Here is a 17522-nt window from a genome sequence, read left to right on the forward strand (position 1 = left end):
GGAGTTAAAACCTACTGGACTGTAACTCTCCAGGAACAGGGTTGGAGTTAAAACCTACTGGACTAACTCTCCAGGAACAGGGTTGGAGTTAAAACCTACTGGACTGTAACTCTCCAGGAACAGGGTTGGAGTTAAAACCTACTGGACTGTAACTCTCCAGGAACAGGGTTGGAGTTAAAACCTACTGGACTGTAACTCTCCAGGAACAGGGTTGGAGTTAAAACCTACTGGACTAACTCTCCAGGAACAGGGTTGGAATTAAAACCTACTGGACTGTAACTCTCCAGGAACAGGGTTGGAGTTAAAACTACTGGACTGTAACTCTCCAGGAACAGGGTTGGAGTTAAAACCTACTGGACTGTAACTCTCCAGGAACAGGGTTGGAGTTAAAACCTACTGGACTAACTCTCCAGGAACAGGGTTGGAGTTAAAACCTACTGGACTGTAACTCTCCAGGAACAGGGTTGGAGTTAAAACCTACTGGACTGTAACTCTCCAGGAACAGGGCTGGAGTTAAAACCTACTGGACTGTAACTCTCCAGGAACAGGGTTGGAGTTAAAACCTACTGGACTGTAACTCTCCAGGAACAGGGCTGGAGTTAAAACCTACTGGACTGTAACTCTCCAGGAACAGGGTTGGAGTTAAAACCTACTGGACTAACTCTCCAGGAACAGGGTTGGAGTTAAAACCTACTGGACTGTAACTCTCCAGGAACAGGGCTGGAGTTAAAACCTACTGGACTGTAACTCTCCAGGAACAGGGTTGGAGTTAAAACCTACTGGACTGTAACTCTCCAGGAACAGGGCTGGAGTTAAAACCTACTGGACTGTAACTCTCCAGGAACAGGGTTGGAGTTAAAACCTACTGGACTAACTCTCCAGGAACAGGGTTGGAGTTAAAACCTACTGGACTGTAACTCTCCAGGAACAGGGTTGGAGTTAAAACCTACTGGACTGTAACTCTCCAGGAACAGGGTTGGAGTTAAAACCTACTGGACTAACTCTCCAGGAACAGGGTTGGAGTTAAAACCTACTGGACTTTTACTCTCCAGGAACAGGGTTGGAGTTAAAACCTACTGGACTGTAACTCTCCAGGAACAGGGCTGGAGTTAAAACCTACTGGACTGTAACTCTCCAGGAACAGGGTTGGAGTTAAAACCTACTGGACTAACTCTCCAGGAACAGGGTTGGAATTAAAACCTACTGGACTGTAACTCTCCAGGAACCGGGTTGGAGTTAAAACTACTGGACTGTAACTCTCCAGGAACAGGGTTGGAGTTAAAACCTACCGGACTAACTCTCCAGGAACAGGGTTGGAGTTAAAACCTACTGGACTGTAACTCTCCAGGAACAGGGTTGGAGTTAAAACCTACTGGACTGTAACTCTCCAGGAACAGGGTTGGAGTTAAAACCTACTGGACTGTAACTCTCCAGGAACAGGGCTGGAGTTAAAACCTACTGGACTGTAACTCTCCAGGAACAGGGTTGGAGTTAAAACCTACTGGACTGTAACTCTCCAGGAACAGGGCTGGAGTTAAAACCTACTGGACTGTAACTCTCCAGGAACAGGGTTGGAGTTAAAACCTACTGGACTAACTCTCCAGGAACAGGGTTGGAGTTAAAACCTACTGGACTGTAACTCTCCAGGAACAGGGTTGGAGTTAAAACCTACTGGACTGTAACTCTCCAGGAACAGGGTTGGAGTTAAAACCTACTGGACTGTAACTCTCCAGGAACAGGGTTGGAGTTAAAACCTACTGGACTAACTCTCCAGGAACAGGGTTGGAATTAAAACCTACTGGACTGTAACTCTCCAGGAACAGGGTTGGAGTTAAAACTACTGGACTGTAACTCTCCAGGAACAGGGTTGGAGTTAAAACCTACTGGACTGTAACTCTCCAGGAACAGGGTTGGAGTTAAAACCTACTGGACTAACTCTCCAGGAACAGGGTTGGAATTAAAACCTACTGGACTAACTCTCCAGGAACAGGGTTGGAGTTAAAACCTACTGGACTAACTCTCCAGGAACAGGGTTGGAGTTAAAACCTACCGGACTAACTCTCCAGGAACAGGGTTGGAGTTAAAACCTACTGGACTGTAACTCTCCAGGAACAGGGTTGGAGTTAAAACCTACTGGACTGTAACTCTCCAGGAACAGGGTTGGAGTTAAAACCTACTGGACTAACTCTCCAGGAACAGGGTTGGAATTAAAACCTACTGGACTGTAACTCTCCAGGAACAGGGTTGGAGTTAAAACTACTGGACTGTAACTCTCCAGGAACAGGGTTGGAGTTAAAACCTACCGGACTAACTCTCCAGGAACAGGGTTGGAGTTAAAACCTACTGGACTGTAACTCTCCAGGAACAGGGTTGGAGTTAAAACCTACTGGACTGTAACTCTCCAGGAACAGGGTTGGAGTTAAAACCTACTGGACTGTAACTCTCCAGGAACAGGGCTGGAGTTAAAACCTACTGGACTGTAACTCTCCAGGAACAGGGTTGGAGTTAAAACCTACTGGACTGTAACTCTCCAGGAACAGGGCTGGAGTTAAAACCTACTGGACTGTAACTCTCCAGGAACAGGGTTGGAGTTAAAACCTACTGGACTAACTCTCCAGGAACAGGGTTGGAGTTAAAACCTACTGGACTGTAACTCTCCAGGAACAGGGCTGGAGTTAAAACCTACTGGACTGTAACTCTCCAGGAACAGGGTTGGAGTTAAAACCTACTGGACTGTAACTCTCCAGGAACAGGGCTGGAGTTAAAACCTACTGGACTGTAACTCTCCAGGAACAGGGTTGGAGTTAAAACCTACTGGACTAACTCTCCAGGAATAGGGTTGGAGTTAAAACCTACTGGACTGTAACTCTCCAGGAACAGGGTTGGAGTTAAAACCTACTGGACTGTAACTCTCCAGGAACAGGGTTGGAGTTAAAACCTACTGGACTAACTCTCCAGGAACAGGGTTGGAGTTAAAACCTACTGGACTGTAACTCTCCAGGAACAGGGCTGGAGTTAAAACCTACTGGACTGTAACTCTCCAGGAACAGGGTTGGAGTTAAAACCTACTGGACTAACTCTCCAGGAACAGGGTTGGAATTAAAACCTACTGGACTGTAACTCTCCAGGAACCGGGTTGGAGTTAAAACTACTGGACTGTAACTCTCCAGGAACAGGGTTGGAGTTAAAACCTACCGGACTAACTCTCCAGGAACAGGGTTGGAGTTAAAACCTACTGGACTGTAACTCTCCAGGAACAGGGTTGGAGTTAAAACCTACTGGACTGTAACTCTCCAGGAACAGGGTTGGAGTTAAAACCTACTGGACTGTAACTCTCCAGGAACAGGGCTGGAGTTAAAACCTACTGGACTGTAACTCTCCAGGAACAGGGTTGGAGTTAAAACCTACTGGACTGTAACTCTCCAGGAACAGGGCTGGAGTTAAAACCTACTGGACTGTAACTCTCCAGGAACAGGGTTGGAGTTAAAACCTACTGGACTAACTCTCCAGGAACAGGGTTGGAGTTAAAACCTACTGGACTGTAACTCTCCAGGAACAGGGTTGGAGTTAAAACCTACTGGACTGTAACTCTCCAGGAACAGGGTTGGAGTTAAAACCTACTGGACTAACTCTCCAGGAACAGGGTTGGAGTTAAAACCTACTGGACTTTAACTCTCCAGGAACAGGGTTGGAGTTAAAACCTACTGGACTGTAACTCTCCAGGAACAGGGCTGGAGTTAAAACCTACTGGACTGTAACTCTCCAGGAACAGGGTTGGAGTTAAAACCTACTGGACTAACTCTCCAGGGACAGGGTTGGAGAGCCCTGATTTAGAAGAATCAAACAGACGTAACCTCATGTTTGTTTTCAGTTTTTATTTAAACTTTTTTAATAATGTCAACATTGTGTTTTTTTGCTCATAAAAATATGTTCACTTAATTCAAAAGGACATGGAAAGAGATGAACAATAACAATGAAAAGCTTCCCAAAATAAACAGGGAAAAATAGGAATAATATCAAAAATATTTCTGGATATTTTCAATGTTTTTTGTATTGTAAAACCAAGTATTCCAGTTAAGTTTTTTGGTAGTTTTACACACTTTAAACAGATGTAATTTTAAGTGTTAAATATTGAGGCCTAAGTATTTGTTTAGATGGTATAAGATTTAGTGGTAGACAGCAACCACCAACCCTTACTTCCAATCTTAATCTCCTGTGTTGTTTTCACTAAAATAATAGTCATAATGTAATGCCTGGTCACTAGGCATGTTAGAAGAGGGGATCCTTGTCTTGACATGCCCATTTCAGGAGGTTTAAATACATGCTCTGGAACTTTAGCGACTGCTAAGTATTTGTTAAACCTCCCACTTTGGGCTGGATGTGTCAATATGTAGTTAAAAATGCATACTCTATTCACAGAATTACTGTCTTACCTCAATTAGCCATTTAATGCCTAGTTTAAAAGGAACTTTTTCTCGAAGCTGTGCTGCTCCATTTTCTCTACATTTTCCCCCTAGCAATTCAAGTTCTAGCCAATGAGCTTTAGCCCCTTGCTTTTTGAGCGTTAGCTAGGTAGATGCAGAATGAGAAAGATAAATTATGTGGGGCACATATCTGCACGTAGTACACGCAACGTAGTACACAGGGACCACTTTTGTCTCATGAATGCTACTTTCAGAACTGCTGGCTAAAAACTATACAAAAGTACTGGAGAATGTCTTTAAATGTAGTGGATGGAGTAGGTGGGCATATGTGTGTGTGTTTAGTGGGGGATACAGTACTACTGAAGCATGACAGTGACTTGATGTCTGCCTCTCTGTGCACAAGACGGGACATGCTTCCACATTATCACTGATCTGTTTACCGACAGAGATCTTCATACTGTAGTCGGCACTGAGATCCTCATCGGGGGCAGGCAGGTTAGCGCCAGACACATAAAAGTTACTTAGACTGTTTTCACATTCTGAGATTTGAATCTCAACACTGGTGTTTCAGCATATTCTAGTTTGGTGTACACATTTTTTCCTCAATGTCCCTCGTCCCAGACAGAGCCCATATAAAACCTTCAACTATACTATGGACTTTTCATAGTCTGCTTGGCTGCAAGTGAGCAAGACGTGGGACCCTCTTTTTCCAAAGACCAGTTAATGGTGCACAACAAAGCACCATAGAGGCTAATTCTGGGAAATCCACAAGCATCTCTCTGAGAGGCTAGGCTAAGCTAGGCTAAGCTAGGCTAAGCTAGGCTAGGCTAAGCTAGGCTAAGCTAGGCTAACAAGTGCGTTCTTGTGAATTGCGGTTTACTGAAGTAACTGTGTTCCCTCTTGGGGACATAAACAATGAGTAAAGCCTTTAGAAATTAACTGTTTATTTTTCCCCCTTCTCCTCTCTGTGGTAATCATGTGTGTGTGGTTGATCTGAGGCAGGCTCAGGGGATGCTTGAAGTTCGCTGCAGCACAGAAACAAATGTTAAGGTTTCAGCCAACTGAAACTGTTTATCGGTGCTTTTTGTGTGGGGGGCGGGGCGGGGTTGAGGGCCAGAGAATGGAGAGGGGATTTAGTATGAGACTTACAGCTGCTTAGACTGTCTGACATTCGTAGGGTAAACCCTTTGATTGACTTCGCTGGTACAAACGAGTTTTAATCTTCAAAGATTTGAATCTGGGGTTTAATCTGTCTGTTAAATCACAAGCAGTTAAGGGGGGATGAAGGGTGGTAACAGTCACATACTTACAGAACAACAACAGCAGCAAGAGTATAAAAACATTTACAAACACAACAAAAAAATGAAAATTTCACTAAGCAATAGAGCCGAAACAAAGCATGATAAATGTCAGGCACCTTGCTTTTCAATTACTGACAAAAGTTCTCTTCATTTGGTGACTCGGATGTCATTCACAGCAAGTGCCACTGGGGTAGTGCTGAGGTGCTACGGAGCAAAATAATTGCTTATACTCTTTTTACATAGTTCAGGTATCACAAGGGGTGCACAGCAATACACCCCCATTTCAGTGCAGACCCCATTTTAGAGTAGACACAGCAGGGATTAGGTCACTACCCTGATGTCTCTCTGCCTGGCCCAGTCTCGCTTGACCTTTGACCTGCTGTGGAGAGTGGGCACACTCAGTAGCGAGCCGCGGGGCGCCAGTCCAGCAATGTGAATGTAGAAACAAAGCAGGAGGTGTGGAAATAAGAATAAAGGCACTTTAAAAGGCTCCCTTATTTTCAAATAATCCTTTCAAACATATTTTAATGTCTGCACAGTTTAATATTTGTTCTGTTTCTCAATTGCTGACACATGGCTGGCCGGTCCTCTCTTTCTCCTCCACTGTCACCAACAACTCTAGCTGGTGTCTAGTCCTTGAGGGAAGGAGTAGCTAGAGGTATTTAGTCTGACCCTCTGGGTCTGAGTAGCAACAGAGATGGGCGTCAGAAATAAGAGGGCTTATGAGAGAGAGCCATGTTGTTGTTCGGCGAGCAATGATCCTGTATTAGCAGCACCTCGTACTCCAGGCCGCCATTTTGAACCACAGCCGGCTCCGGCTGCTTTTGGGGCATCACCCCTCCAACGTTGGAACCAGCCTTGACTCCCTCCAGCTCCAGCTGGGCTGGCTCACACTCCAGATCCAGGTGGCCCTTGGCCCGTTTCCTCCTTATGTAGCACACCATCCCCACGGCGGCTGCAATCAGGACTAGGAGCAGCAGTATGGCCAGAGCCGGCACCAGCATGGTGGTCAGCCTCTTGTCCTCCACCTGCCTCCCCGTGGCAGTGTGCTGCTGGGCCGCTGTGTGGGCCACCGTGCAGACGCTGTCCCCACCGCTGAGGTCGCCCAGCGGGCTGGCGCACACTGTGTAGGTGGAGTTGGGCCGCAGCCCCCTCAGGGTGTACTCCGGGTAGGAAGCGGGCACGCTGAGCTGCATGGGACGCCGGTCGGGCCCCGACAGGTTGCGGTATGTTAGACGGATGCCGCGGATGTAGGGCCGGACCTTGATGTAGCGGTGCAGGTCCAGCAGGATGGAGGAGCTGGTCACCAGGCGCGAGCTGATGTCGGGGGCATCGGCGGTGACAGTTGCCGCGGAAATGTAATTGTTGTTGTCATTGTGGTCCTGATCGGGAGGGGGGTGGGAGTGGTGGCGGTTCTCGCAATAGGTGCCGTAGAAGCCACGAGGGCAGGTGCACTCCAGATGGCCTTGCCCGTCCAGCCGACAGGTTCCCCCATTCAAGCAGGTCTGGGAGGGGCATAAGAAGTCCACCTCTGGGTCTTGGCTGCTGCTGCTGGGAGAGGCAGGGTCAGGGAGCGGGGGCTGGCTGTCTGTCCCAGTTGAGTTGTCCTCCTCACTGGGCCCGGGTGCAGGGATGGCTGGGGAGGTGCTAGGCAGGGTGGTGACTGGGGGGGGCATGGTGGTGCTGGTTCTGACTGTGCTAGCGGTGACAGTAGTGGTGGTGGGGCAGCCAAACTCCCTGTGCTCCAACCTCTCCAGCACCTTCCCAGCGTTGAGGGGAGGGAAGTGGCAGCGGGTCTCCTCCGTCCTGCCCAGAGTCACCCCCTGGTTCCTGAGCCACCCGGGAAACCAGGCCAGGGTGCACAGGCAGTTGAAAGGGTTCTCGGCCACTGTCAGCTTAGTCAGGTGAGGGAAAAGCTGTGCGAACCCGTCAGGCAAGCCCTGCAGACTCAGGTTGCTGATGTCCAACTCCTGGAGCTCGCTCAGGTTCTTCAGGTCCTCCAGCTTCAGTGGGCCCATGGGGTTCCCGGCCAGGCTCAGGTAGATCAGGCCCTGGGTCTCCCTCAGCGCCAGGGGGAAGGAGCCCAGCTCGTTGCCAGAGATGTCCAGTTCGTGGAGGTTCCCCAGGCTGGCCATCAGGTCCTCGTTCAGGCTTTCGAGGCCCAGGCCGGCCAGCTTCAGAGACTCCAGGTTGGGCATCTGGAGGTCGGCTGACCCCAGGGATGGGAGGGTGTTGAAGCGGAGGTCCAGCAGCAGCAGTCTGGGCATGGCTAGGGCGGGGAGCGAGGTGAGCTGGTTTCCCTGCAGCTTGAGCTCCAGCAGCTGCTCCAGGCCGTGGAAGGCGGCAGGGTGTATAGTCCGGATGTGGTTGCTGTAGAGGTACAGCCTCTCCAGTAGGGCCATGCCCGCAAAGCTCTCCTCTGACAGATGGGTGATCTGGTTGGCTGAGAGGTCCAAGTTCCTCAGGGAAGTCAGAGGCTCAAATACCCGGTCAGGCAGTACCGTGACTTTGTTCTGACTCAGATCCAGCATCTCCAGGCTCTCCATGCCCACAAAGTCTTCCTCCGCCAGGGCCTCGATGCCGTTGGCAAAGAGGTAGAGGTTCTTGGTGGGTTCCGGGACGCCTTGGGGTATGGTGGCAGAGCGGCGCTGGAAACAGAAGATGGATTCTGGGGTGGAGCAGGTGCAGTCCTGGGGACAGTCGCTGGCCAGAGTCCTGCCAGGGAGTCGGAGCAAGAGGAGAAGGAGGAAGGGCGTCAGCGGAGGGAGAAAGAAGGCCTTCATGGTGCCACTGAAGTCACTCTGTCTCCTCTCTCAGCCTGAAAGGACAGATCAAGGACAAGGTCAGCTATAGAAAGAGATGCTTTAAATGCAGGGCCACTGGGTAATAGATATACACAGACAGAGTCTTATCTTTGTCATGTCTTGCTGGAAACTGTGAAGGACATGGGAAAGGAAGGCAACTTAGAGGTGTCGAACATAGAGACAACCTAGAGATGTAGGACATAGAGACAACCTAGAATTATAGGACATAAAGACAACCTAGAGATGTAGAACATATAGACAACCTGAAGTGTAGGACATAGAGACAACCTAGAGGTGTAGGACATAGAGACAACCTAGATGTGTAGGACATAGAGACAACCTAGAGGTGTAGGACATAGAGACAACCTAGATGTGTAGGACATAGAGACAACCTAGAGGTGTAGGACATAGAGACAACCTAGATGTGTAGGACATAGAGACAACCTAGAATTATAGGACATAAAGACAACCTAGAGATGTAGAACATAGAGACAACCTGAAGTTTAGGACATTGAGACACCCTAGAGGTGTAGGACATAGAGATACCCTAGAAGTACAGGACATAGAGACACCCTAGAAGTACAGGACATAGAGACAACCTAGAGATGTAGGACATGGAGACAACCTAGAAGTATAGGACATAGAGACAACCTAGAAGTATAGGACATAGAGGTGTAGAAGTGCTAAATTGAGATATACAGCAACTCTGTACTATAACTACCCTTCAGATCTGTATAATGCGTCACAAATCTGTATAGATCTTTATGATGTATTAGTTTCTCTTTTTTCATGTGGCTAGCACAATATGTGGCGTTATTATCGTCGTCTGAGCTCACATGAAGGATCAAAGACGTGGTCTCTTGACACAGGGCTCTTCAAACAATGGGCTGTGGTACGGCTGTGACCTCAGGGCTTTGAGTAATTTTCCACTGGACTCAGGGGAAAGAAAGTTCCCTTAGATAGAGAGTAGCAATATAATGTAGCCACACTCTGACCAAGGTGATTTGAACTTGATAGTATTGTATCAGACACAGTGGATCCTGGATGTTGTTTTCCTTTCTGAGGTGTTTTCCTCAAGCATATTGTTAGTTACTGTGGTAGCAGGTTTGGTAGCTGCTTCATTAACATAAACCTTGCTATAGGTCCTGGTAGTACTTGGTGCTGTGGACTGGTAAACACATTTATGTGTCTCTTTGTCTCTCTCACTCTCTCTAGGTATGTCTGTCTGTCTGTCTCCCTCTATCTGTGTCTGTCTGTCTGTCTGTCTGTCTGTCTGTCTGTCTGTCTCAGGGTCTGTCAGTCCACCCACTACCATTTACAGTTCTCCACACACTGTGGTTGAACGGGAAGCACATTTAACCATTTTCTCCATGTTTACGACAAACTCTTTAGCCTGTGAAACCACGTTACAGACACACACACAAACACACACACAAATTGTTCAGATTACGATGTCTGAGGGAGGCGATGAAGCCTGTCAAGAACTCCAGTCACCCAAGCCACGGACTGTTACCATCTGGCAAATGATAACGGAGCATCGGGTCTCGGACCAACAGGCCATCAGACTGTTGAACAACTAACCCTAGCTGTTTACCTGCTCAGAACTGCACCATAGAGACTGTTTACACTGACTCTCCACACACACACACACGCACGCACGCACACACACATGCACACACACATGCACACACACAGTCAACACTGCTGTTGGATATGATACTTCTATTCAACTGCTTAAAGACACTAACCACTTTACATTTGGAACACAGTTCTACTCTATACTGTATATCTTATTAGATCTGTTTTATTACTATGGATACTACCTTCCTCTGGTAGTATCTGTTTTATACCTGCTGTTAACGGTTTTATACCTGCTGTTAGTGGTTTAATACCTGCCAATAGTGGTAAAATACCTGCCGTTAGTGGTTTTATACCTGCTGTTAATGGTTTTATACCTGCTGCAAACTGTTGTATACTTGCTGTCAACGGTTTTATACCTGCTGTTAACTGTTTTATACCTGCTGTTAACTGTTTTATATCTGCTGTTAGTGTTTTAATACCTGCTGTTAGTGGTTTTATACCTGCTGTTAACGGTTTTATACCTGCTGTTAGTGGTTTTATACCTGCTGTTAGCTGTTTTATACCTGCTGTTAACTGTTGTATACCTGCTAACGGTTTTATACCTGCTGTTAACTGTTTTATACCTGCTGTTAGTGGTTTTATACCTGCTGTTAGTGGTTTTATACCTGCTGTTAGTGGTTTTATATCTGCTGTTAACGGTTTTATACCTGCTGTCAACAGTTTTATACCTGCTGTTAACTGTTTTATACCTGCTGTTAACTGTTTTATACCTGCTGTTAGTGGTTTTATACCTGCTGTTAGTGGTTTTATATCTGCTGTTAACGGTTTTATACCTGCTGTTAGTGGATTTATACCTGCTGTTAGTGGTTTTATACCTGCTGTTAGTGGTTTTATACCTGCTGTTAGTGGTTTTATACCTGCTGTTAACTGTTTTATACCTGCTGTTAACTGTTGTATACCTGCTAACGGTTTTATACCTGCTGTTAACTGTTTTATACCTGCTGTTAGTGGTTTTATACCTGCTGTTAGTGGTTTTATATCTGCTGTTAACGGTTTTATACCTGCTGTTAACGGTTTTATACCTGCTGTTAGTGGTTTTATACTTGCTGTTAACTGTTGTATACCTGCTGTCAACAGTTTTATACCTGCTGTTAACTGTTTTATACCTGCTGTTAGTGGATTTATACCTGCTGTTAGTGGTTTTATATCTGCTGTTAACGGTTTTATACCTGCTGTTAACGGTTTTATACCTGCTGTTAGTGGTTTTATACTTGCTGTCAACGGTTTTATACCTGCTGTTAACTGTTGTATACCTGCTATTAACTGTTTTATACCTGCTATTAACTGTTTTATACCTGCTGTTAGTGGTTTTATACCTGCTGTTAGTGGTTATATATCTGCTGTTAACGGTTTTATACCTGCTGTCAACAGTTTTATACCTGCTGTTAACTGTTTTATACCTGCTGTTAACTGTTTTATACCTGCTGTTAGTGGTTTTATACCTGCTGTTAGTGGTTTTATATCTGCTGTTAACGGTTTTATACCTGCTGTTAGTGGATTTATACCTGCTGTTAGTGGTTTTATACCTGCTGTTAACTGTTTTATACCTGCTGTTAACTGTTGTATACATGCTAACGGTTTTATACCTGCTGTTAACTGTTTTATACCTGCTGTTAGTGGTTTTATACCTGCTGTTAGTGGTTTTATATCTGCTGTTAACGGTTTTATACCTGCTGTTAACGGTTTTATACCTGCTGTTAGTGGTTTTATACTTGCTGTTAACTGTTGTATACCTGCTGTCAACAGTTTTATACCTGCTGTTAACTGTTGTATACTTGCTGTCAACGGTTTTATACCTGCTGTTAACTGTTGTATACCTGCTATTAACTGTTTTATACCTGCTATTAACTGTTTTATACCTGCTGTTAGTGGTTTTATACCTGCTGTTAGTGGTTATATATCTGCTGTTAACGGTTTTATACCTGCTGTTAACTGTTTTATACCTGCTGTTAACTGTTGTATACCTGCTAACGGTTTTATACCTGCTGTTAGTGGTTTTATACCTGCTGTTGGTGCTTTTATACCTGCTGTTAACGGTTTTATACCTGCTGTTAGTGGTTTAATACCTGCTGTTAGTGGTTTAATACCTGCTGTTATAGTGCTTTTATACCTGCTGTTAACGGTTTTATACCTGCTGTTAACGGTTTTATACCTGCTGTTAACGGTTTTATACCTGCTGTTAGTGGTTTTATACCTGCTGTTAGTGGTTTTATATCTGCTGTTAGTGGTTTTATACCTGCTGTTAGTGGTTTTATACCTGCTGTTAACGGTTTTATACCTGCTGTTAGTGGTTTTATACCTGCTGTTAGCTGTTTTATACCTGCTGTTAACTGTTGTATACCTGCTAACGGTTTTATACCTGCTGTTAACTGTTTTATACCTGCTGTTAGTGGTTTTATACCTGCTGTTAGTGGTTTTATACCTGCTGTTAGTGGTTTTATATCTGCTGTTAACGGTTTTATACCTGCTGTCAACAGTTTTATACCTGCTGTTAACTGTTTTATACCTGCTGTTAACTGTTTTATACCTGCTGTTAGTGGTTTTATACCTGCTGTTAGTGGTTTTATATCTGCTGTTAACGGTTTTATACCTGCTGTTAGTGGATTTATACCTGCTGTTAGTGGTTTTATACCTGCTGTTAGTGGTTTTATACCTGCTGTTAGTGGTTTTATACCTGCTGTTAGCTGTTTTATACCTGCTGTTAACTGTTGTATACCTGCTAACGGTTTTATACCTGCTGTTAACTGTTTTATACCTGCTGTTAGTGGTTTTATACCTGCTGTTAGTGGTTTTATACCTGCTGTTAGTGGTTTTATATCTGCTGTTAACGGTTTTATACCTGCTGTCAACAGTTTTATACCTGCTGTTAACTGTTTTATACCTGCTGTTAACTGTTTTATACCTGCTGTTAGTGGTTTTATACCTGCTGTTAGTGGTTTTATATCTGCTGTTAACGGTTTTATACCTGCTGTTAGTGGATTTATACCTGCTGTTAGTGGTTTTATACCTGCTGTTAGTGGTTTTATACCTGCTGTTAGTGGTTTTATACCTGCTGTTAACTGTTTTATACCTGCTGTTAACTGTTGTATACCTGCTAACGGTTTTATACCTGCTGTTAACTGTTTTATACCTGCTGTTAGTGGTTTTATACCTGCTGTTAGTGGTTTTATATCTGCTGTTAACGGTTTTATACCTGCTGTTAACGGTTTTATACCTGCTGTTAGTGGTTTTATACTTGCTGTTAACTGTTGTATACCTGCTGTCAACAGTTTTATACCTGCTGTTAACTGTTTTATACCTGCTGTTAGTGGTTTTATACCTGCTGTTAGTGGTTTTATATCTGCTGTTAACGGTTTTATACCTGCTGTTAACGGTTTTATACCTGCTGTTAGTGGTTTTATACTTGCTGTCAACGGTTTTATACCTGCTGTTAACTGTTGTATACCTGCTATTAACTGTTTTATACCTGCTATTAACTGTTTTATACCTGCTGTTAGTGGTTTTATACCTGCTGTTAGTGGTTATATATCTGCTGTTAACGGTTTTATACCTGCTGTCAACAGTTTTATACCTGCTGTTAACTGTTTTATACCTGCTGTTAACTGTTTTATACCTGCTGTTAGTGGTTTTATACCTGCTGTTAGTGGTTTTATATCTGCTGTTAACGGTTTTATACCTGCTGTTAGTGGATTTATACCTGCTGTTAGTGGTTTTATACCTGCTGTTAACTGTTTTATACCTGCTGTTAACTGTTGTATACATGCTAACGGTTTTATACCTGCTGTTAACTGTTTTATACCTGCTGTTAGTGGTTTTATACCTGCTGTTAGTGGTTTTATATCTGCTGTTAACGGTTTTATACCTGCTGTTAACGGTTTTATACCTGCTGTTAGTGGTTTTATACTTGCTGTTAACTGTTGTATACCTGCTGTCAACAGTTTTATACCTGCTGTTAACTGTTGTATACTTGCTGTCAACGGTTTTATACCTGCTGTTAACTGTTGTATACCTGCTATTAACTGTTTTATACCTGCTATTAACTGTTTTATACCTGCTGTTAGTGGTTTTATACCTGCTGTTAGTGGTTATATATCTGCTGTTAACGGTTTTATACCTGCTGTTAACTGTTTTATACCTGCTGTTAACTGTTGTATACCTGCTAACGGTTTTATACCTGCTGTTAGTGGTTTTATACCTGCTGTTGGTGCTTTTATACCTGCTGTTAACGGTTTTATACCTGCTGTTAGTGGTTTAATACCTGCTGTTAGTGGTTTAATACCTGCTGTTATAGTGCTTTTATACCTGCTGTTAACGGTTTTATACCTGCTGTTAACGGTTTTATACCTGCTGTTAACGGTTTTATACCTGCTGTTAGTGGTTTTATACCTGCTGTTAGTGGTTTTATATCTGCTGTTAGTGGTTTTATACCTGCTGTTAGTGGTTTTATACCTGCTGTTAACGGTTTTATACCTGCTGTTAGTGGTTTTATACCTGCTGTTAGCTGTTTTATACCTGCTGTTAACTGTTGTATACCTGCTAACGGTTTTATACCTGCTGTTAACTGTTTTATACCTGCTGTTAGTGGTTTTATACCTGCTGTTAGTGGTTTTATACCTGCTGTTAGTGGTTTTATATCTGCTGTTAACGGTTTTATACCTGCTGTCAACAGTTTTATACCTGCTGTTAACTGTTTTATACCTGCTGTTAACTGTTTTATACCTGCTGTTAGTGGTTTTATACCTGCTGTTAGTGGTTTTATATCTGCTGTTAACGGTTTTATACCTGCTGTTAGTGGATTTATACCTGCTGTTAGTGGTTTTATACCTGCTGTTAGTGGTTTTATACCTGCTGTTAGTGGTTTTATACCTGCTGTTAACTGTTTTATACCTGCTGTTAACTGTTGTATACCTGCTAACGGTTTTATACCTGCTGTTAACTGTTTTATACCTGCTGTTAGTGGTTTTATACCTGCTGTTAGTGGTTTTATATCTGCTGTTAACGGTTTTATACCTGCTGTTAACGGTTTTATACCTGCTGTTAGTGGTTTTATACTTGCTGTTAACTGTTGTATACCTGCTGTCAACAGTTTTATACCTGCTGTTAACTGTTTTATACCTGCTGTTAGTGGTTTTATACCTGCTGTTAGTGGTTTTATATCTGCTGTTAACGGTTTTATACCTGCTGTTAACGGTTTTATACCTGCTGTTAGTGGTTTTATACTTGCTGTCAACGGTTTTATGCCTGCTGTTAACTGTTGTATACCTGCTATTAACTGTTTTATACCTGCTATTAACTGTTTTATACCTGCTGTTAGTGGTTTTATACCTGCTGTTAGTGGTTATATATCTGCTGTTAACGGTTTTATACCTGCTGTCAACAGTTTTATACCTGCTGTTAACTGTTTTATACCTGCTGTTAACTGTTTTATACCTGCTGTTAGTGGTTTTATACCTGCTGTTAGTGGTTTTATATCTGCTGTTAACGGTTTTATACCTGCTGTTAGTGGATTTATACCTGCTGTTAGTGGTTTTATACCTGCTGTTAACTGTTTTATACCTGCTGTTAACTGTTGTATACATGCTAACGGTTTTATACCTGCTGTTAACTGTTTTATACCTGCTGTTAGTGGTTTTATACCTGCTGTTAGTGGTTTTATATCTGCTGTTAACGGTTTTATACCTGCTGTTAACGGTTTTATACCTGCTGTTAGTGGTTTTATACTTGCTGTTAACTGTTGTATACCTGCTGTCAACAGTTTTATACCTGCTGTTAACTGTTGTATACTTGCTGTCAACGGTTTTATACCTGCTGTTAACTGTTGTATACCTGCTATTAACTGTTTTATACCTGCTATTAACTGTTTTATACCTGCTGTTAGTGGTTTTATACCTGCTGTTAGTGGTTATATATCTGCTGTTAACGGTTTTATACCTGCTGTTAACTGTTTTATACCTGCTGTTAACTGTTGTATACCTGCTAACGGTTTTATACCTGCTGTTAGTGGTTTTATACCTGCTGTTGGTGCTTTTATACCTGCTGTTAACGGTTTTATACCTGCTGTTAGTGGTTTAATACCTGCTGTTAGTGGTTTAATACCTGCTGTTATAGTGCTTTTATACCTGCTGTTAACGGTTTTATACCTGCTGTTAACGGTTTTATACCTGCTGTTAACGGTTTTATACCTGCTGTTAGTGGTTTTATACCTGCTGTTAGTGGTTTTATATCTGCTGTTAGTGGTTTTATACCTGCTGTTAGTGGTTTAATACCTGCTGTTAGTGGTTTAATACCTGCTGTTAGTGGTTTAATACCGGCTGTTAGTGGTTTAATACCTGCTGTTAGTGGTTTTATACCTGCTGTTAGTGGTTTTATACCTGCTGTTAGTGGTTTTATACCTGTTGTTAGTGGTTTTATACCTGCTGTTAACGGTTTTATACCTGCTGTTAACGGTTTTATACCTGCTGTTAGTGGATTTATACCTGCTGTTAGTGGTTTTATACCTGCTGTTAGTGGTTTTATACCTGCTGTTAACTGTTTTATACCTGCTGTTAACTGTTGTATACCTGCTAACGGTTTTATACCTGCTGTTAACTGTTTTATACCTGCTGTTAGTGGTTTTATACCTGCTGTTAGTGGTTTTATACCTGCTGTTAGTGGTTTTATATCTGCTGTTAACGGTTTTATACCTGCTGTTAGTGGTTTTATACTTGCTGTTAACTGTTGTATACCTGCTGTCAACAGTTTTATACCTGCTGTTAACTGTTTATACTTGCTGTCAACGGTTTTATACCTGCTGTTAACTGTTTATACTTGCTGTCAACGGTTTTATACCTGCTGTTAACTGTTGTATACCTGCTATTAACTGTTTTATACCTGCTATTAACTGTTTTATATCTGCTGTTAACTGTTGTATACCTGCTAACGGTTTTATACCTGCTGTTAGTGGTTTTATACCTGCTGTTAATGGTTTTACAGTATTAATGCTGCAGTACAAACTTCTCCTTGTTTCCCTTTAATTTCTCCACTTTTACAACTGTACCAAGTCTCTGTTTGTGACTGTAATTATGTGATATACGATATAGTTCATGTGTGCATGCATCTGTGTGTGATTTAGCTTGCAGTGCTCTAAACTTGTGTCGTTATCGATATCCTGGAGCTGCTTTCCTGACAAACGCTCAGTATAAATCACCTAACATTAGAATATTGTCATTACTCAAAACTTTGGCCAACGCTCCTTACTAAACACGTCTGAGAAATACAGTAGAAACTTAGAGATGCTGAGAGAGGCGCTTTTGAATCCAAAGAGAGGATAGTGTCAGATGGGCATGTCACGTGATTTACACCCCGGATTCACT

General features: G+C 43.3%; 2 protein-coding genes across 3 annotated transcripts in view; one reads left to right on the top strand and one right to left on the bottom strand.

Annotated features, from left to right (window-relative positions):
• Positions 1–17522, top strand: part of LOC139401870 (coronin-7-like) — a 255018-nt gene that overhangs the window by 135332 nt on the left and 102164 nt on the right. The window lies entirely within an intron of this gene.
• Positions 4758–8508, bottom strand: LOC139401871 (vasorin-like). The gene is made up of 2 exons (XM_071145862.1): positions 5277–8508; positions 4758–5241 (listed from the first exon to the last, which is right to left on the bottom strand). The coding sequence occupies exon 1, from the start codon at positions 8506–8508 to the stop codon at positions 6430–6432; it is 2079 nt and encodes a 692-aa protein (XP_071001963.1). The 3' UTR covers positions 4758–5241; positions 5277–6429.

Source organism: Oncorhynchus clarkii, unplaced genomic scaffold (assembly GCF_045791955.1).
Source record: "Oncorhynchus clarkii lewisi isolate Uvic-CL-2024 unplaced genomic scaffold, UVic_Ocla_1.0 unplaced_contig_531_pilon_pilon, whole genome shotgun sequence".
Lineage (NCBI taxonomy): Eukaryota > Metazoa > Chordata > Actinopteri > Salmoniformes > Salmonidae > Oncorhynchus > Oncorhynchus clarkii.